Source organism: Oncorhynchus clarkii, chromosome 6, assembly GCF_045791955.1.
Source record: "Oncorhynchus clarkii lewisi isolate Uvic-CL-2024 chromosome 6, UVic_Ocla_1.0, whole genome shotgun sequence".
Lineage (NCBI taxonomy): Eukaryota > Metazoa > Chordata > Actinopteri > Salmoniformes > Salmonidae > Oncorhynchus > Oncorhynchus clarkii.
This window is the reverse complement of record NC_092152.1, coordinates 20,175,049-20,197,165: the sequence shown is the minus strand read 5'-3', so window position 1 is coordinate 20,197,165 and position 22,117 is coordinate 20,175,049. Positions and strand designations below refer to the sequence as shown.

Here is a 22,117-nt window from a genome sequence, read left to right as displayed (position 1 = left end):
ACATGGATTGTGTATGTGTGCCATTCAGAGGGTGAATGGGCAAGACAAAATATTTAAGTGCCTTTGAACAGAGTATGGTAGTAGGTGCCAGGTGCACTGGTTTAAATGTGTCAAGAACATCAACGCTGCTGAGTTTTTCACGCTCAACAGTTTCCCGTGGTGTGTATCAAGAATGGTCCACCACCCAATGGACATCCAGCCAACTTGACACTGTGGGAAGCATTGGAGTCAACAAGCATGCCTGTGGAACGCTTTTGACAACTTGTAGAGTCCAGGTCCTGACGGATTGAAGCTGTTCTGAAGACAAAAAGGGATGCTGCTCAATATTTGGAAGATGTTCCTAATGTTTTGTACATTATAATGCATCGTGTGCATTATAAAGGACTTAAGTAGAACTTGGAGTACAGGCTGGGGGTTCATAAGAGCTAGCTGGTGTAATTGCATGTACTGTATGCAATGGTGACATCACAGTTATTTTTACACAGGAGTGATGTCATTCCATAGAGAATGTTTGTTTTGGACTGATGCCCAACTGAGCATTCTACTCGATGCATCGTCAATGAGCGATTTAATCAAAAGTGTATTACTTTTTTTTACCCCTTTTTCTCCCCAATTTCATGGTATCCAATTGTTGTAGTAGCTACTATCTTGTCTCATCGCTACAACTCCCGTACGGGCTCGGGAGAGACGAAGGTTGAAACACAACCTAACGGTCGCGGCCAGTTACGACAGAGCCTGGGCGCGAACCCAGGGACTCTGATGGCACAGCTGGCGCTGCAGCACAGCGCCCATAACCCGGGAGGCCCCTCAAAAGTCTCTTACAATGGCTTGGAAATACAGTGCCGTTCTATAGGAGGAAAATAATTAGTAGGAGAACCTTGTATCATTTTGATGTCGGCAGATTGACTTTAGACGCAGTATAACCTTCGCTAGTTAGCTAAGATTGAGCGGAGGACACCAGATTTTAGATAGCTAATGTTAGCATTTCTAGCTATTTTTGACTAACTTTCCTAGCTAAAGACAACATTGCCATCTGTCTAAAGTAAATTTAACGACATGATAATGCAGACAAAGTTGTGTCCTACTAAATATTTGACCAGTTTAGCAATGTCATCGTATTTCCAGGCACCATAGTATAATTTAGAACAACAGTTGTTAGCCTCCTTCCAGAATGAATGGGCTTTTCACGACTTTAGGGCATCACTATTGCACAGCCGGTAGAGGGCGGCTTGAGAAGGTTCACGAGGTGATGGATGTGCAACCTATTAATGAAATTACTAGAGAGGCTATGTCATAAACGCTCAGAGTTCTAAAATGGGCATATTGGTCAGGGGGAAATCCAAACTATTCTAATTGGAATGAATGGCAGGAGAAGCATAATCCAGATTTTACTTATGAAGGAAAATAAAAGTAAGGCATGTAATATATAAGAAATTGTATAACAGAATTATTACCAACCCAAAATCTTGTTGTATCCTTGGAAAGCTTTGAGTGCTATTATATGATACAATATCAGTACTTGTTGCATTTCCAACTTGTCTATCATCAACTGATCTGAGCCAGTGTATGTCTGTGGATTGACTGCATTGTTTGAATGGAATGTTGGCATATTGGCAGGTATTTAGAAAATGTATAGAATATTCCTTTAAAACTGGCTAGCTAGCTAACAAACATATACCACCGTTCAAAATGTGGGGTCACTTAGAAATGTCCTTGTTTTTGAAAGAAAAGCACATTTTTTGTCCATTAAAATAACATAAAATTGATCAGAAATACAGTGTAGACATTGTTAATGTTGTAAATGACTTTTGTAGCTGGAAACGGCAGATCTTTTATGGAATATCTACATAGGTGTACAGAGGCCCATTATCAGCAACCATCAGTCCTGTGTTCCAATGTCACGTTGTATTAGCTAATCCAAGTTTATAATTTTAAAAGGCTAATTGATCATAAGAAAACCCTTTTGCAATTATGTTAGGACAGCTGCAAACTGTTGTTCTGATTAAAGAAGCAATAAAACGGGCCTTTGGACTAGTTGTGTATCTGGAGCATCAGCATTTGTGGGTTTGATTACAGGCTCAAAATGGCCAAATAGTTTGAGAAACAGACTCCTCACAAATCCTTAACTGGCAGCTTCATTAAATAGTACCCACAAAACACCAGTCTCAACATCAACAGTGAAGAGGCGAGTCCGGGATGCAGGCCTTCTAGGCAGAGTTGCAAAGATAAAGCCATATCTCAGACTGGCCAATAAAAATAAAATATTAAGATGGGCAAAAGAACACTGAACAGAGGAACTCTGCCTAGAAAGCCAGCTGTCGCCTCTTCACTGTTGACGTTGAGACTGGTGTCGTTGAGACTGGTGATGTTGAGACTGATCAATTAGCCTTTTAAAATGATAAACTTAGATTAGCTAACACAATGTGCCATTGGAAAGCAGGAGTGATGGTTGCTGATAGTGGGCCTCTGTACACCTATGTAGATATTCCATAAAAGATCTGCCGTTTCCAGCTACAAAAGTCATTTACAACATTAACAATGTCTACACTGTATTCCTGATCAATTTTATGTTCTTTTAATTGACAAAAAATGTGCTTTTCTTTCAAAAACAAGAAAATTTTTATGTGACCCCAAACTTTTGAACGGTAGTGTACATTTGCTGATCATTTCTTCAAATACATTATTTTACACAATATCTTATCACAGCACTGGCAAACCATGGTTGACCAACTCCCTGACCAAAATGGCTGACATTTGTCGCATTAAAAGAAGGTTAAAGTCCATTCTAGTATTCTAATTCCTAATTATATGTTTCATTCACTGGCAGTGTTGGGGAGAAGTGAACTACATGTAGTTGAACTAGTTGTTACAAGGTTAAAACAGATACAACTCAAAGCTTAACAGTTTAGGCATTCATTCTGAAGGGTTAAGGTTAGGGCTTTTTATGTATTTATTTAATTTAACCTCTATTTAAATAGGCAAGTCAATTAAGAACAAATTGTTATTTACAATGACAGCCTACCCCGAGCTATAGTTTTGGGAAGACTTAAGACAAAATGTTCATAGTATTCTCATGGCTTGCTAGAGCATTGTGAACTGCCATGGCGCAGTGGTTTAAGGACTGCACTCTGACTCCAAGCCCCATGGATTGGCGCCCTGTTCTGGGCCATCGTTTTTATTTTTTGATGAGCGCCGAAAAAGGCATATACTGTATCAATGTTCTCATCACCTTTTCAAACGTCTGAAATCGCTGTCTGTTTCTAGTGAGCACCTTGTCTTTTTCAGCCACCTATTTGATAATGTCAGACTCACATGTCATTATTGTCCCTGATCTACCCTGAGATTGTAGAAAGACATATTGGTTATTGATAGCAAAGGGCATGTTGTATTAATAATGGACATATGTCATTATGTGGAATCATGTGTAAACTGTGTGTGTGTTTGTTGTACATGTTGTTAGCTTTTACATGCACACAAAGTGAGAAAACAAACAATAGCTCTAGATATGAGATCCATTAGATTGGGTCTATATTCCATAGGGAATTCCTATTTTGGGTCCCACTTCAAATTACATACAAGTCTCAGCTAAACATGGTGTGATTTCTACCCAAAGGTGTGTGTTCACACCTCTTCGCTGAGCTATCAATAGCATACCGGCTAGCTAGCTGACCGTGTGTGTGTGTGTTTGCGTGTGTGTGCGCATGTGTGTGCACACGCATTTGTACGTGCGTGGGTGTTTTGTGGGCCTGTGACGGCCTGTTCTTAGTCTCTTGGACCCAGGCAGAGGCGCTATATCTCTCTCAAAGGGTGGCCAGCAGTCTCATCTGTTCCAGCAGCTGAAACTACCCACATTCCATTCTGGGCACCTTTGGGGACGCAAGGTGTAAAGTAATCTGAGACACGACAGTACCCTCACACTGATATAGTGGCTCTGTCTGTCTACCATCTACTGAGGGTATTTTGGTTGTTCCAAAGCTTTACTTCATTGTTTTATGTAGGAAACTAATAGTGTACTAGTCTAAGTCTTCCCCACCAGTCTAGTTTGCCATTCTAAATACTTTGAGGTGGCATGTTAATTTAAGCAAAACTCTATCCTGCTCACTTTTCCTCTGTTAATGATTTCAATGTGTTCTGACTACCATCTATCCATACTCCATCCAAACTGCTTCAGATGTACACATACAGTGGTGCTGTACCCATCCCCAGTTCAGAGAAAGCTCGCCATACAACTCTGGACCATGGGTTGTGTCCCAAATGGGACCATATTCCCTATATAGTGCACTTCTTTTGACCAAAGGACAAAGCCATGGTCTCATAGTCAAACAAATGGAATCCAGCTTCATGTATGACCCTTAGTGAAGTGGCATACACTATTATCTATGCTGTACTAACTGTTCCAGACAGTCCAGTGATGCTCATGACTTGTGAAAGTTTAATGGGATTTAAACGTGTGGTTTTCTCCCAGGAAATTTGCCTGAATTATTTTCATTGTGAATATTGCATGACCAAGATGAGACAATCTCCGCTTCCAGCAAATGTCTCACAGATTACCTCAGCTAGATGACACACACACAGCACAAGCAAACAGTATGTCCCCATCCCGCTGTACTGCACAAAAAAATAAAAAATATGGGGAAAAAAACTCCTCAGAGGACTAACTTCCAACCTCCACCTCAACCAATTACACAGAAGGATGAGCTCACTCTGCTCCTGTCCAGCCAATTAGCTGTGGTGATGAGCTCACTGTTTTCCCTTTCCTCTCCCTGATAGGCTGTGTGTGTGGATGAGGGCAGCAGCCGTGTGTGTGATAGACAGACAGAAGCAACCTTATTTACAAACCATTGACAGGAGACCTTCTCGCTCCACGAGCACCAGCAGCATCCAAGCATCCTCCTCTCACTTCATCTATTATTCACTCACCCCAGCTGTGTGTGTGTGTGTGTGTGTGTGTGTGTGTGTGTGTGTGTGTGTGTGTGTGTGTGTGTGTGTGTGTGTGTGTGTGTGTGTGTGTGTGTGTGTGTGTGTGTGTGTGTGTGTGTGTGTGTGTGTGTGTGTGTGTGTGTGTGTGTGTGTGTGTGTGTGTGTGTGTGTGTGTGTGTGTGTGTGTGTGTGTGTGTGTGTGTGTGTGTGAGAGGATGCTCTCATCAGAGCCCCGGGCACCTACACTCTGTCCACTGCTACCCCAGAGTGCAGTACCCCAGTCAGGATCCTGGACTATTGCTTTCCCAATAGGGAGGAACGGAGCAGATATGACAGACTGTGTTCAGTGGATGGACCTGCTGTACACCTCAAAGCTCCTCTTATTCATGGACTCTGTGCTCTCGCTGTATTGAGCTGCTTTTGCTGGTGGTCTCTCTCGCCTGTTTTTCTGTGCTGTAGCTGGCTCTAGTCTGCCTGTTCTCTTTATATTTGGACCACATATTTTGTTTTTTCAAAATGCCTGAGGCCAACTACCTGCTCTCTGTGTCCTGGGGATATATCAAGGTAAGATGTGAGGTGGATTTTATTATTCTAATACTATTAATATATTGTTTTCTGAAAAAGCAGCCATCATTCCTCTGATGAGGTGAGAATGATGTCATTACCAGACAAAGGAAAAGCAGGCTTGTCCCTGACATCCACTTGAACTTTGTTTATTTGAGCTGTAAATAGAGAGACAAAGGTGTTATGTTATAATCCATCTGTACTTCTGGCATTATAAATAAATGTTAGTGTGGCTGGGTGTGTCGTCTGCAGCTCCCCCCAGTTGGTGTGATAATGGTGTTGCTCTCACTGCCGGCTACAGATGTCTCTGTGGAACAGTATGTCCACATGACTTATAGCTTATAGCTTACAGGGACTAGTTTTGGTATGAAATGCAGGAAAAGGGATTTGCTGTGTGGGAAAGGGTGGCATTGAGTGCATTGGTGAATATCAAAGGCATGTATCAACGGCAGTCACTTTCTAGAACAAAGATTATTTTGCTTTGGGTACCAAAATAATTGCAGCGACTCAATTGTAAGGAAGGGAAGATTCAAGCTTCACCAACATGTCCAGCGATACAGAGATGTTCAGCACTTTGTTCCACACTCATATACACAGTGTATGTCTGTTTGATCATTGGATAAGGTCGCTTGAAGGTGTTGAGTTCAAATCCCTTAGTTTGGCCAGGCTAACGCGGGGTCAACAATTGCCAGGTTTAGAATGAAATGTAAATGTTGTCAGCACTACAGTTGAGGACAGCAGACGCTAGGGCTGGAAAATTGCCAGGGACCTCACGATACGATATTCTCATGATTCTCACGATTTGACTATGATTTTGACGTTCAAAACAAATTGCTGTCAATACCTGCTGCAGAGAGACAATAGAGAGCATGAGAAAACAAGTTCTGATCAGTCAGGGAAATAATAGTGCTAAAAACATGTTGGCTCACTATTTTAAAAGAATATGGAGAACCAGCTATAGGATGAAAGATATCGGAGTTTTGGTGCAGGTACAGCCGACTAGCGCTAGCTAACGCTACCTACAGTAGCCCAAAAAAATTTGATTTTATTAATCAATACTTGGAGACAAATATCGATAAAATATTGTCCCAAAATAATATTGTAATATCATATTGTAATAGTAGACGCTCTTAGAAATATCACTATAGGTTATTGGGCTTTATCTACTTGCGATGGGATATTGTAGCTAAATCTAATTTACAAATTATAGCCTATATATGTGTGAAACTAGATACATATAACTAGATACAGCCTTCATATAGCCTTCTGTGTGCTTAACCAAATACATTTGTGGGTTGGGACCGCTGATGTAGCTGTGGTGAGAGAGCGCTGCGGGAAAGTGTGAGAGAATGTATCATTTTACGGAACTGCTTCGCAGCGCTCGCTGAAGCCTTCAGCCTGGTTTCGCAATCACTGTTTTTTAAGAGTTCAGCTACAGATTCCTCTGAATGTCCTCCAAATCGAAGGCCAAAGCTAAATTTGGGTCTACCATTCCAGAGGGCGAGACTGAGGGAGAGTGGGAGCAAAGGATAGGGAGAATGAAAATGGGTGACGGAGAATTGGGTTACTGATTACTTCAGAACTGTTGCTAGCAGGGGGGTGCAGCAGGTATCTCACCTGATCTGTACTCCCTTCAACCTCTCAACTGTGTGTGTGTGTGTGTGTGTGTGTGTGTGTGTGTGTGTGTGTGTGTGTGTGTGTGTGTGTGTGTGTGTGTGTGTGGAGCATGCTGTAATAGTACTGATTAAAGTGTGGTGTCTCACTGATTAAAGTGTGGTGTCTCACAGATTAAAGTGTGGTGTCTCACAGTGTCTGCTGTTTCCCTTCTAAAAGACTCTCCTACCTTTATAAATTACTTTAGCTGGGGCCTCCCGAGTGGCGCAGTGGTCTAAGGCACTGCATCACAGTGCTAGAGGCATTACTACAGACCTGGGTTCATTCCCAGGCTGTACCACTTTGGGAGTCCCAAAGGACAGTGCACAATTGGCCCAGTGTCGTCTGGGTTAGGGGAGGGTTTGGCAGGTGGGGCTTTAACTTGGCTCATCACACTCTAGCGACTCCATGTGGTGGGCCGGGTCTAATTTTTCGAAGGACTGATGACTCCACTTTTGCCTCTCCCGAGCCTGTTGGGGAGTTGCAGCGATGAGACAAGAACGGGGTGTAAAATAATAAAAAAAATATATATAAAATATGACTTTGGCCCTCAATGGCAGATATGGCCATAGAGAATCCTCCAATTTGTGATTCAGGATTCCACCAAGTTAACTTAAATCATACAAAATCATGATTGACACATCCAGTGCAGAATGTAAATCCATATTTTTTTCCTGGTACACTGCACACTGTAACCCCTTTCTCTCTCTGTGTGTGTGTGTGTGTGTGTGTGTGTGTGTGTGTGTGTGTGTGTGTGTGTGTGTGTGTGTGTGTGTGTGTGTGTGTGTGTGTGTGTGTGTGTGTGTGTGTTGTGTTCCAGTTCAAGAGAATGTTGAACAGGGAGCTCAGCCACCTGTCTGAGATGAGTCGCTCAGGGAACCAGGTGTCAGAGTTCATCTCCAGCACCTTCCTGGGTGAGTGACCACAGTTACCACTGGGCTCCTCCCTGCTCATTCTGGACCCTGTAGAGAGACCAGAGCTGTGTCCCAAATGGCACCCTATTGGATATCTCACTCACTGTCTCTTATTCTATGTGTTTGACACAGACAAGCAGCACGAGGTGGAGATGCCGACTCCCCAGACGCAGAAGGAGAAGGAAGACAAGAAGAATAGACCCATGTCTGAGATCAGTGGAGTGAAGAAACTGCAGCACAGCTCCAGCCTCACCAACTCTAACATACCCCGCTTTGGAGTCAAGAGCGAGACAGAGGACGAACTGGCTAAGGTGGGCAGCAGTGGGAGAGAGGGTTAGGAAAGGGAGGGCGAGGAGACATGAAGAGACAGGGTGAGGGAGAAAGAGGGATAGAGGGTCATGTAGGGGAGAGGGTTGTAGGGAAAGATCTAGAGAGGAGGGATAGAGAAAGAGGAGAAGACCAAGAGAGTGAGGCTCTAAAACGACTGTATCAGTGTAAGAATGGTTGTTTTCCCTTTGCAGGAGCTGGAGGATGTAAATAAATGGGGCCTTAACGTTTTCAAAGTCACTCAGTTCTCTGGGAACAGGCCCCTGACCGTCATGATGCACACTATATTCCAGGTATAGATAAGTTACATTTGATCTGCTTTATTTTTGTTGATTGTACTAACATGACTTGTATCCACAGCCTATTACAATACAATATTATGTTTTTGTTTTGTTTTTCTTATAGGAAAGAGACTTGTTAAAAACTTTTAAAATTCCACTCGACACTTTTATAACCTACCTGATGACCTTAGAAGACCATTACCATGGCGATGTGGCCTACCACAACAACATCCATGCTGCTGATGTCACCCAGTCCACTCACGTGCTGCTATCCACCCCCGCTCTAGAGGTTGGTCCCCTCAATCAATCAGTCAATTCATCAATAATACTGCATTTGTATTTGTACAAAACCTAGACCCACAAAAATATACTTCAGCTTTAATTTGTCAGGATTGTAACTGACAGATTTGTGATTGCTGTTATTTGGTTGAATGGCTGGTGTGACCCTGTACTGTCCTCTCTGCTGTTCCCAGGCTGTGTTCACAGACCTGGAGATCCTAGCTGCCATATTTGCCAGTGCTATTCATGACGTGGACCACCCTGGAGTCTCCAACCAGTTCCTCATCAACACCAGTGAGTCTAAATACAGACCTGACTTAACAGTTCCGTCACTGATTTTCACAAGGCATGATGGATGCCCTCTGTCTCTCCCCCGCATTTGGGATTAACACTCAACTTCAAGCACACAGGTTACTTAACAACCCTACTGAGAGATTCAATCCACCCATGTGCACACACACACACAAACACACACCTCCTCCTCCGTTGTGCCATGTGGTGTCTCCCTGAAGTCCAGAGGGGGATGCCCTGCAGCGAAGGCAGTAGGAGTCGTCAGTCAGGAAACACTAGAATGAGCCTCTGTCAGCCAGAACACCAGATCTGTTTAAGTGAATATTTATGTTAAAGCTATAAGGACCTCAACAACACCTCTTCATTGAACATGTCAAACATCTGAGTCAGTGTATGTGTGTTTGTCCCCCAGACTCAGAGCTGGCCCTCATGTACAATGACTCGTCAGTCCTGGAGAACCACCACCTGGCTGTGGGCTTCAAGCTGCTTCAGGAAGAGAACTGTGACATCTTCCAGAACCTGACCAAAAAACAACGACAATCACTGCGCAAGATGGTCATCGACATCGTTAGTGACTGGATAGTAATCAGTAACCAATAGCAATAGGAACATCTCTGAAATAGTGTTCACATCAGCTGAAAAAATGTCCATGGTTATACTTGAGTGCTACTGTTTACTTATTCTATGTTATCAGATGTTACCAAACTCTCCATTAATATAGAAGATGTGTTCTATTGGTTTGTCCCTGGCAGTATTGTGACAGCCTGTGTTGTGTCTCTGGTGATTCCCAGGTCCTAGCGACTGACATGTCCAAGCACATGAACCTCCTGGCTGACCTGAAGACCATGGTGGAGACCAAGAAGGTGACCAGCTCTGGAGTTCTACTCCTGGACAACTACTCTGACAGGATCCAAGTTTTGCAGAACATGGTGCACTGTGCAGACCTGAGTAACCCCACCAAGCCCCTGCAGCTGTACCGCCAGTGGACCGACCGCATCATGGAAGAGTTCTTCACCCAGGGGGACAGGGAGAGGGAGAGAGGCATGGAGATCAGCCCTATGTGTGACAAACACAACGCCTCTGTCCAGAAGAGCCAGGTACCCCCAACAAACCAGGACTGAAACACTCACTCTGCTTTGAAACAAACCACACCAAAACACTCATACAACCCCAAACAACACGCACACACCAAACACACGCACACACACAAATCCTTTCTATTGTTTTTCACTAACCCTAACCCTCTCTGTCCTCTCTCCAGGTGGGCTTTATTGACTACATCGTCCACCCTCTATGGGAGACATGGGCAGATCTGGTCCACCCTGACGCTCAGGACATCCTGGACACTCTGGAGGACAACAGGGAGTGGTACCAGAGCACCATCCCCCAGAGCCCCTCACCCACCCTGGACGAGCCTGAGGACGGCAGCCGCCCCCCTGGAGGGGACAAGTTCCAGTTTGAACTCACCCTGGAGGAGGACGGGGAATCAGACACGGAGAAGGACAGTGGCAGCCAACCCGAGGAAGAGGATGAAGAAGAGGAGAACAGTTGTAGTGACTCAAAAACACTCTGTACGCAGGACTCAGAGTCGACAGAGATACTACTGGACGAACAGGTGGGGGAGGAGGAGGAAGAGGAAGTGGAGGGAGAGTCCTCTTCATCACAACCTTGTGTAGTGGAGGAGGAAGAGGAGGGGGATGAAGGGGAAGAGAAGGGCGAGGAGAAACCAGCCGATACATAGCAGTGTATGCACTGCAACTAAACTTTTCTTCTTAGTAACCAGAGATGATTATTTCTAGAGTATTTTGGGGGATTTATGGACTATGTCTGTTATTTTTTTGATATATTTATGTTTAGGGTTCCAAAGCGCACGCTGTTCACCCCTTGGCCACTCCTCCCTCCTCATCCTTGGTCAGCTTCTCAGACACACCCACTGGTACTTCTACAACTTTTTTGCACTCAGGAAAACTTTTTTCCATTCCCGTTTGTACCGGAGTAGTTTGTGTGTTATTTCACTTCAAAACCTAGTCCTAGTGTGTTGAAGTTACATTAAGGATTATGATTAGAGTTTAGAGTGTGTTTCATGCTGTTCATATATCTCTACTCCTTTCAGCCTTGGCTGACCAATGGCGGTGTTTCTGTCTGTTATTAAGTGCCCATTCTTCAGAAGTGACTATAGTGTCTGTTTTTCTTAGTTGTTTGTATTTATCAGCAAAGCAACACGCTACGTTGTTGTGTGGTCTGGATGAATGAAATCCCAACAGGACAGGATGGAGAGGGGCGCTGCAGCACATTGAGAGAAAAATGCATTGTGGGAATTTATCAAGACACTTTTCTGAAGTTGAAGTCTTCCTTGAAAACCTGACTAAAAAGGCTAAGATCTTACAGCTCTAATGCTAGGTTTAACCTCGATAGAGTTTTTGTATCGTACCATACATAACATGGAGATCTATTGTAGATTCTACTTTTGTTATAACCAAGAAAAAAAAGTGACTTTTGAAAACATTTGAAAGGCACTTGAAAACTGTTGATGAGAAATGCCTCATCTGCCACTGCTTTTCTGTGTGTAAAAACTTTTTATTGTTTTGGGGGAGTATTGGGGAGTATTCTCAGACTTACAAATCAAGCCCTTGCCCCTACCCTCTACGCAGTAGATCTGAGAGGATTGGATAGATATTAGAGGATCCAATCCTCTCAGATCTACAGGAGGGCCTAAAGGGTAGGTGCTAGGGCTTGATTTGGGATTGCACGTTTATCAAAAAGCATTTACACTATTACTCCCATACCACTGTCCCAATGTTCGGATCGTGCAACAATCATTTCAAGGATTGTTTTCCCTGAAGAAAAACATGTCACATGTTGACACATACTTGACTTTACGTTGAATGAAGTCATTTTGTATGACTGACCAGAAAGAATCCTTGAAGTTCTACTTATTGTTGCCTGCAGTAAATATGAGCGCATGTCATCTTACAATGCTATGCTTGTTAGAAGCATTGGAGTGCTGCATTGGAGTGCTGCATTGGAGTGCTGCATTGGAGTGCTGCATTGGAGTGCTGCATTGGAGTGCTGCATTGGAGTGCTGCATTGGAGTGCTGCAAGTGTACAGAGGTGATGTCACCACACTCTGCTGTACTGTGGAAGTCTATGGGGGGTTTGATACCTATAGCAATGTTATAATAGAATTTTGGTAATTTGGCGGCTTGCGACACTTTTTGTGCTACGCACATGGTGACCTTATTTCCTATTACTTGTCAATCATGTCTCCATGTCCTGATTGTGGTGTAGGGAGGTGGTCAATTCGATTTCATATTCGGGACGCAATTTATTGAATAATAGTTCAATAATAATAAATAATAATAAACACAGAGATTAATCTTTCAAATCCCTCAGATAAAGTAATATCTTTGTGAGATGTCTGAAATATGTACAGTGACAGTCATTATTACAGCAACATTTGTGAGTGCTAATAAGAAACAAATCAATTCCGGTTCAATAATTGAAAGTTCCTCATTGAAAATAAATAGCTCTTTTCAAGTCTTGAATAGGAATTTCAATTAATATCCTGAATTTACTTCAAATGGAATTGTCCACAGCCCTTACTGCAGGTCAGTAATATTTTCCAATGCACTTCATGGTTGATGTTTTCACACATTAGCGGTCACAGCCATTCTGATTCCCATGTAAAATAGCCTTTTGAGTGACTAAGATATCACTCATAATATTTGGGGGGGATAGAAATGTTCAACAACAAACAAATAACTACCAGGAAGTTTTAAGATGAGGAGCTAATATTCATGAGCTTGCCTTGATTGACAGCTCTAAGAAAGGCCTCTGTCCTGAAACTTGAATGCAGTGAGCAGTGTTGCAGTAAAATCATCTCAAGCAGATTTGGTGAAACACAAAGCAACTCAAACAACATTGAAATTGCATCAATGATGTACATATTTTAATCTCCCATTCGGCATGTCTCTTGTGATGTGGTTCACAGCAGCACTGACAGATGTGTTGACATGACAACTGCGTCATAGTTTTGTTCGACCCTCCCCCCTTTTGTTCCATGCTGTCTGAAGACCTAGCTAGCCACTAGCTAACACCAGACACAGATGAAGACCTAGCTAGCCACTAGCTAACACCAGACACAGATGAAGACCTAGCTAGCCACTAGCTAACACCAGACACAGATGAAGACCTAGCTAGCCACTAGCTAACACCAGACACAGATGAAGACCTAGCTATCCACTAGCTAACACCAGACACAGATGAAGACCTAGCTAGCCACTAGCTAACACCAGACACAGATGAAGACCTAGCTAGCCACTAGCTAACACCAGACACAGATGAAAGGGGAGACATGTAAGTATCTTTGCCATAGATTAATAGTGTAGACTTTTAATTATATTTGCTGACACCCTACAGTCTAAATTTGGCAACAGTAGAGTAGCTATATAAACCAAACCCCTCCGCAAACACTCTTTCTAAAATGTTGGTAACAAGGAGGTACTTATTTAAATTAGGTAAGAGAATATCATGTTACCGTTGGTGTGTTAAAATTAGAGTTAGGGTGATGTCACCCTATCCCTTTAATAATCCTGAATCCAAGTGTTTGACATGGGGGAGGGGACCCAAACTTTTTCAATGTAGAAGCAACAGTCATTTTTCATACTTCTGATCATTGTATTTTGATTTGGTTTCATCCAAATATCATCCAGTTTGATTTAAAACATAATTTTGACTGTTCATGACCCTCTGTCATTGTCCTCACACTAACCTTGGATTTGTTTGTTTGACCAAGAACACAAGACAATCAGCTCCATGGTGCAGTGGTCTCATAAGAAGACAAGTCGGCTATAGATAATGCCTTGATGTTTTCATATCTCACTATTTCACTTTTTTTTTTTTTTTAACTCGCCAAAACTCACGTGCTCATTGGGCTTGAACAAGACTCTTTACACTTCAGCCAAGAGACTTTCTTTTACACATTTCTATTGTTGTTGGTATTACAATTGATGCTATTATTTATTGATATATTTTTGTATTAGTTGTGTCTTTCTTGCCATATAAAGGCGGTACAGTCAAGCTCTCGCTGTAGCATAGACCGCTGTACAGGCTTTCCAGTTACTATACCCAAATAGGCTTTTTTTCTCTAAATATGTACATACAGTATAAAAAATTCAAGAATTGTTAGAGTGCTTATTTGAAAAGAAATGTGTAATTTGAAATGTTTTATTTCATTCTTATGTTCTTGTGCCAAGTTGTTTTTCTCCATCCTCACCCGATGACCTTACCATAATACCACTTATCTGGTTGTATCTCTGTTTACAAACATATATTTATTGTGTTGTATATACTATAATTATTATTATTCTCATCATGATGCTGTTTGTTGTAAATGATTTACTCTTATCATCCCTTATGGTGATGGTGTGGCTGTATTGCGTACCTCTTGTTGAGAGAATGTTTATTACACATGCTTATTCAGTGTAAAATTATCCATTGGTATTGGTTATCTGAGACGCTTGCTCAGAGCGAAGGAGGACAGGGGAAAGCCAAATAGTTTTTTTAGAGGAAGCTGTTCCTTGGCCCATGGGCTGTGCCTTAAATTCAACATGCCATGTTTTAGTGTCTCTTTTCTTTTTCTTCTCCTCGTTTGCTGCATTAGGTAGTCTTGTGGTTTGAGCTGACCTGACCCAGACAATGGCCTCGAGTTGTGAAAGGAATTCATGAAATAATGTTGCCTTTTTCCTTCACAGCCAAATCAGAAATATTATGTGAACATGGAAAAAAAGGCAGCACGTGCTACACATTCTGTTGTCAAGTTTGAAAATGGAGGTCATGGCTGTGGAGTTCCAGGTCGACTCGGGCCAAGCTGGATCTGTGGGGATCTGTGGGGACGGTGGATCCTATAGGGTTGTGAAGCACCAAGACGTAGAGACACATCCACGTGTTCAGTCACTGCTGCATTTATTTAGGCTGAAACACTCACGATGTGCTACTCAGCCATGCTTGGCAAGCACGTTCACTCATACCACATGCAATATCCAAAACCACTTTCTGCTTAAAGAGGAGAAGGCTAGTAATTATGGAGTGAGGTATGGTGGGCGTAAGGGGGGGTGTCATCCTAAAAACACGTCCTTCGATGGGGACTCTTATTTTGACACGCATACTGTAGATTCTAAACAGCCCTGGACCAATGGAAGCGGTGGGTTCTTTTCTCATTTTGTGTTCTTATGGGATGAAAGAAATACACAAACTGTAACACACAAACTGTAACTTCAAAAAGGTCTTCAGGACAGTTATTTTTGGGTTATGTCTTTAGAATGCCAACTTGTCTGGAAGTTTCACAAGACAATATAAAGTTATTTTAATGGATTCCTTGTTAATTGCAGTCTATTGGATAGCACTGTAGATCATAAACTTTCAGTAAAAAAAAAAGAAAACTGTAGAAAAAATGTTTTTATATGCAACAGATGAAATAAAAGCATGGGTTGATTCTGCCTACCCGTTGGTCTCTTCTGTGTCATTATATAGGAACTTGTACAGTTTATTTAGTAAAGATAAGCCTGTCTGTGATGATGATGATGATTCTAAACAATCGTTAAGTGAAGTTGGCTTGGATCAGGGATGATGACTGGTTAGTCATTATGACAGATTCAGAAATACACTGAACAAAAATATAAAGGCAACATGTAAAGTGTTGGTCCCATGTTTCATGAGCTGAAATAAAATATCCCAGAAATGTTCCTTATGCGCAAAAAGCTTATTTCTCTCAAATGTTGTGCACAAATTTGTTTACATCCCTGTTCGTGAGTATTTCTCCTTTGCCAAGATAATCCATCCACCGGACAAGTGTGGCATATCAAGAAGCTGATTCAAAACCATTATCATTACACAGGTGCACCTTGTGCTGGGGGTAATAAAAGACCGCTCTAAAATGTGCAGTTTTGTCACAGAACACAATGCCACAGATGTCTCAAGTTTTGTGTGAGCTTGCAATTGGCATGCTGACTGCAGAAATGTCCACCAGAGCTGTTGCCAGAGAATTGAAAGTTAATTTCTCTACCATAAGCTGCCTCCAACGTCGTTTTAGATCATTTGGTAGTACGTCCAAATGGCCTTACAACCGCAGACCACGTGAATGGTTTAGTGTGGGTGAGCGGTTTGCCCCATGGTGGCGGTGGGGTTATGGTATGTGCAGTCATAAGCTACAGACAATGAACACAATTTCATTTTATTGATTGCAATTTGAATGCACAAAGATCTTGAGGCCCATTGTCGTGCCATTCACCCGCCACCATCACCTCATGTTTCAGCATGATAATGCACAGCCCCATGTCACAAGGATCTGTACACAATTCCTTGAAGCTGAAAATGTCCCAGTTCTTCCATGGCCTGCATTATCACCAGACATGTCACCATTGACCATGTTTGGGATGCTCTGGATTGACGTGAACAACAGTGTGTTCCAGTTCCTGCCAAAATCCAGCAACTTCGCAAAGCCTTTGAAGAGGAGTGGGACAACATTCCACAGGCCACAATCAACAGCCTGATCAACTCTATGCAAAGGAAATGCCGCGCTACATGAGGCAAATGGTGGTCACACCAGATACCGACAGTTTAAAAAAAAGACAGATTCCATTCATATGAGCAGTGACATTTTCTGTTTGCTCAGGGTATAAGTCACAGGCTGCAAGTGGCACCTTTTTTGGGGAGGACAGGCTCATAGTAATCATTGGAATGGAATAAATAGAATTGTATCAAACATGATTTACATGTGTTTGATACCATTCCATTCACTCAATTCCAGCCTTTCTCCCCTCAGAAGCTTCCTGTGGTATATATAGGGTAAGCAGGGATCTGGAGAGTGCTACTGTATAATCAAAATACATGTCCATATGAACTTTTCAGACAAGCAGACCTTTGTTGGCTTAGTAGTGCCATCTTCTGTTTGCTCAGGGTATATATTGTGGTCGGCAGTGCAGCTGTAGAATGAATGCTTATTAAATGTTTACTATACTTTTTAAAATGTTTTATCTACCTACCCAGGGACTACAACTACCTAGCTGGTTAAATCTGGCATATTTACAGAAATGTTGATCAATGTGCATTGAAAATAAAGGAGAGCCGCGCACTCTAAGAACTCAGATGCAAAGATGTAACGTTTTTGCATCTGAGCTCTTAGAGTGTGCGGCTCTCCTTTATTTTCAAGTTTTCCACTTCGCTAGCCAGCACCTCGCCTAATTAGGTGTGCGTTTCTTTTTCCTCTAGATCAATGTGCATTGTCCATGTCAAGTAATATGTAAAATTGATCCCCATCAAAAATGACCTTTTCAGAGAAGAGGATCTTTGTTGCAGGAATATTGTAGGCTACATAAAACGATTTTGTTTATACAGCCTCTAACATAATATCAAATCAAACATTTTATATTAACTGCAATACCACCTATGTCATCTACAGACTGGGATGTCCACTGTGCACATGTCCACATCTCCAGGATCGTTTGGCTAAACATAAATACCCCATACATGTAGGTGACAAGGACCACCCCATGGCGAACCACTCACTACAAGTACCTACACCAAAGCAATCCTACCTCAGCCTCAATTAGAAAAGCTGACCAGCTTAAACAACTGAACCATAGGGAAAGCTTGTTTTAAAAATAAAAAAAAGTTGCTAACAAGTTCTCATTTACAACTGCGACCTGGCCAAGATAAAGCAAAGTAGTGCGACAAAAACAACAACACAGAGTTACACATGGAATAAACAAACGTACAGTCAATAACACAATAGAGAAAAAATATATATACAGTGTGTGCAAATGTAGTAAGATTAGGGAGGTAAGGCAATGAAAAGGCCGTAGTGGCGAAATATTTACAATTTAGCACTGGAGTGATAGATGTCCAGATGATGATGTGCAAGTATTGATACTGGGGTGCAAAAGAGAAAAAAATAACAATATGGGGATGAGGTAGTTGGGTGGACTATTTACAGATGGGCTGTGTACAGGTGCAGTGATTGGTAAGCTGCTCTGACAGCTGATGCTTATAGTTAGTGAGGGAGATATGAGTCTCCAGCCTCAGTGACTTTTTCAATTCATTCCAGTCATTGGCAGCAGAGAACTGGAACGAAAGATGGCCAAATGAGGTGTTAGCTTTGGGGATGACCAGTGAAATATACCTGCTGGAGTGTGTGCTACGGGTGGGTGTTGCTATGGTGACCAGTGAGCTGAGATAAGGCGGGGCTTTACCTAGCAAAGACATAGATTACCTGGAGCCAGTGGGTCTGGCGACGGATATGTAGTGAGGGCCAGCCAACGAGAGCATACAGGTCACAGTGGTGGGTAGTATATGGGGCTTTAGTGACAAAACGGATGGCACTGTGATAGACTACATCCAGTTTGCTGAGTAGAGTGTTGGGGGCTATTTTGTAAATTACATCGCCGAAGTCGAGGATCGGTAGGATAGTCAGTTTTACGAGGGTATGTTTGGCAGCATGAGTGAAGGAGGCTTTGTTGCGAAATAGGAAGCCAATTCTAGATTTAATCTTGGATTGGAGATGCTTAATGTGAGTCTGGAAAGAGAGTTTACAGTCTCTCCAGACACCTAGGTATTTGTAGTTGTCCACATATTCTAAGTCAGAACCGTCCAGAGTAGTGATGCTAGTCAGGCGGGTGGGTGCGGGCAGCAATCGATTGAAGAGCATGCATTTAGTTTTACTAGCAGTTTTACGAGCAGTTGGAGGCCATGGAAGGAGTGTTGTATGGCATTGAATCTCGTTTGGAGGTTTGTTAACACAGTGTCCAAAGAAGGGACAGATGTATACAGAATGGTGTCGTCTGCGTAGAGGTGGATCAGAGAATCACCAGCAGCAAGAGTGACATCATTGATATATACAGAGAAAAGAGTCGGCCCGAGAATTGAACATTGTGGCACCCCCATAGAGACTGCCAGAGGTCAGGACAACAGGCCCTCCATTTTGACACACAGAACTCTATCTGAGAAGTATTTGGTGACCCAAACGAGCCAGTCATTTGAGAAACCAAGGCTATTGAGTCTGCCGATAAGAATGCGGTGATTGAGTCGAAAGCCTTGGCCAGGTTGATGAAGACAGCTGCACAGTGCTGTCTTTATCGATGGAGGTTATGATATTGTTTAGGACCTTGAGCGTGGCTGAGGTGCACCCATGACCAGCTTGGAAACCAGATTGCATAGTGGAGAGGGTACGGTGAGATTCGAAATGGTCCATGATCTGTTTGTTAACTTGGCTTTCGAAGACTTTAGAAAGGCAGGGCAGGATGGATATAGGTATGTAACAGTTTGAGTATAGAGAACATCTAGAGAACTTCAGAACATCAGCTATCTGGATTTGGCTGAAGGAATAGCAGGGAGGGGGGGGCTTGAGCAAGTTGCTGTGGGGGGTGCAGAGCTGTTGGCCGGGGTAGGGGTAGCCAGGTGGAAAGCATTGCCAGCCGTAGAAAAATGCTTATTGAATTTCTAGATTATCGTAGATTTATTGGTGGTGACAGTGTTTCCTTGCCTTTCCTAGTGCAGTGGGCAGCTGGGAGGAGGTGCTCTTATTCTCCATGGACTATACAGTGTCCCAAAACATTTTGGAATTAGAGCTACAGGATGCAAATTTCTGTTTGAAAAGCTAGCCTTTCCTAACTGACTATGTATATTGGCTCCTGACTTCCATGAAAAGTTGCATACCGCGAGGGCTATTTGATGCTAATGCAGTATGCCACAGGATGTTTTTGTGCTGGTCAAGGGCAGCCAAGTCAGGAGTGAACCAAGGGCTATATCTGTTCTTAGTTCTACATTTTTTGAATGGGGCATGCTTATTTAAGATGGCGAGGAAAGCACTTTTAAACAACATCCAAGCATCCTCTACTAACGGAATGAAGTCAATATCCTTCCAGGATACCCGGGCCAGGTCGATTAAAAAGGCCTGCTCGCTGAAGTGTTTTAGGGAGTGTTTGACAGTGATGAGGGGTGGTCGTTTGACCACGGACCCATTACGGACACAGGCAATGAGGCAGTGATCGCTGAGATCCTGGTTGAAGACAGCAGAGGTGTATTTAGAGGGCAAGTTGGTCAGGATGATATCTTTGAGGGTGCCCATGTTTACGGATTTAGGGTTGTACCTGGTAGGCTCCTTGATAATTTGTGTGAGATTGAGGGCATCTAGCTTAGATTGTAGGACAGCCCGGGTGTCAAGTCACCTAACAGTACGAACACTGAAGATAGATGGGGGGAAATCAATTCACATATGGTGTCCAGGGCACAGTTGGTGGCTGGGGGGGGGGGGGGGGGGGGTCTATAACAAGTGGCAACAGTGAGAGACTTATTTCTGGAAAGGTGGATTTTTAAAAGTAGAAGCTCAAACTGTTTGGGCACAGACCTGGATAGCAAGACAGAACTATGCAGGCTATCTCTGCAGTAGATTGCAACTCCGCCCCCTCTGGCAGTTCTATCTTGACGGAAAATGTTGTAGTTGGGGATGGAAATTTCAGAATTTTTGGTGGCCTTCCTAATCTAGGATTCAGACAAAGCTAGCACTTCAGGGTTGGCAGAGTGTGCTAAAGCAGTGAATAAAACAAACTTAGGGAGGAGGCTTCTTAGGTTAACATGCATGAAACCAAGGCTTTTACAGTTACAGAAGTAAAAAATTGGGGGTCCTGGGGAATAGGTGTAGTACTGGGGACTACAGGGCCTGGGTTAACCTATACATCACCAGAGGAACAGAGGAGGAGTAGAATAAGGGTACGGCTAAAGGCTATAAGAACTGGTCATCTAGTGCGTTGGGAACAGAGAATAAAAGGAGTAGATTTCTGGGCGTAGTAGAATAGATTCAGGGTATACTGTACAGACAAGGGTATGGTAGGATGTGAGTACATTGGAGGTAAACCTAGGCATTGAGTGACGATGAGAGAGTTTGCATCTCTGGAGGCACCAGTTAAGCCAGGTGAGGTCACCGTGTGCATGGGGGGTGGGACAAAAGAGCTGTCTAAGACATGTTGAGCGGGACTGGGTGCTCTACACTGATATAAAACAATAAGCACTAACCAAAACAGCAGTAGACAAGGCATATTGACATTAGAGAGAAGCATACATCAATCACAGGTGTTGGTCGGGAGAGCTAAGACAACAACGAGTAAATGGTAATGAATGGGCAGAGAGGGTCAGTTAGGTACACACAGTACCTGAGTTCGAGGCTGGAGCTGAGAGATAAACAAAATGAGGTACAGTGTTCATGAAAAAGTCCAGCAGGCATCAGCTGTGTAGCCGAATGATCATAGGTGAGTCAGGGAGACGTTTGGTAGTCGCTACTACGCTAGGCAAGCGGGAGACACAGCGTTCAGAAAGCTAGCAGGCCGGGGCTAGCAGATGGGTCTTCGGCGACATCACAACGGAAAAGCCTGTTGAAACCACATCGGACGATTATGTCAGAAGACCAGTTGTGATGGATCGGCGGGGCTCTGTGTCGATAATAAAGGGTCCAGGCCAGTTGGCAAAATAGGTATTTTAGCCCAAGAATTAGCTGGTGTACTCCGTCGGCTGGCCGGGAGATGGGCCTAGCTCGAGGCTAACTGGTGCTTGCTTCGGGACAGAGGCATTATCCTACAGTAGCCACTCGGTTTCAGCTAGCAGCTGCGATGAGCCAGTGTGATGGTCCGGAGCTAGCAGCAGGAATCCGGTGATGTGGTAGAGAAAAGCAGTCCGATATCCTCTGGGTTGATATCGCGCTGTGTAGACTGGCAGGTTATTGTCCGAGCTAAAGCTGGCTGGTGTCCGAGCTAAAGCTGGCTGGTGTCCGAGCTAAAGGTGAGGACTGCTAGCAGTGGCTAACAATGACTATTAGTTATTTTGCTGGCTAGCTTCTGATGG

The 22,117-nt window shown here is 43.2% G+C and overlaps 1 protein-coding gene across 3 annotated transcripts in view; it reads left to right on the top strand.

Annotated features, from left to right (window-relative positions):
* Window positions 1-12,769, top strand: part of LOC139410736 (3',5'-cyclic-AMP phosphodiesterase 4D-like) — an 86,069-nt gene extending 73,300 nt beyond the window's left edge. For 2 of the 3 annotated variants that reach the window (XM_071156182.1, XM_071156181.1), the window contains exons 7-14: window positions 7,958-8,051; window positions 8,184-8,362; window positions 8,573-8,671; window positions 8,784-8,948; window positions 9,133-9,232; window positions 9,642-9,796; window positions 10,021-10,326; window positions 10,491-12,027. In XM_071156182.1, the coding sequence (XP_071012283.1) occupies window positions 7,958-8,051; window positions 8,184-8,362; window positions 8,573-8,671; window positions 8,784-8,948; window positions 9,133-9,232; window positions 9,642-9,796; window positions 10,021-10,326; window positions 10,491-10,970 (1,578 nt within the window). In that variant the 3' untranslated portion in view covers window positions 10,971-12,027. Of the gene's footprint in view, window positions 1-7,957; window positions 8,052-8,183; window positions 8,363-8,572; window positions 8,672-8,783; window positions 8,949-9,132; window positions 9,233-9,641; window positions 9,797-10,020; window positions 10,327-10,490 lie in introns of all 3 variants that reach the window. The other variant, XM_071156183.1, reaches the window with a different exon arrangement.
* Window positions 12,770-22,117: the final 9,348 nt, after the last annotated feature.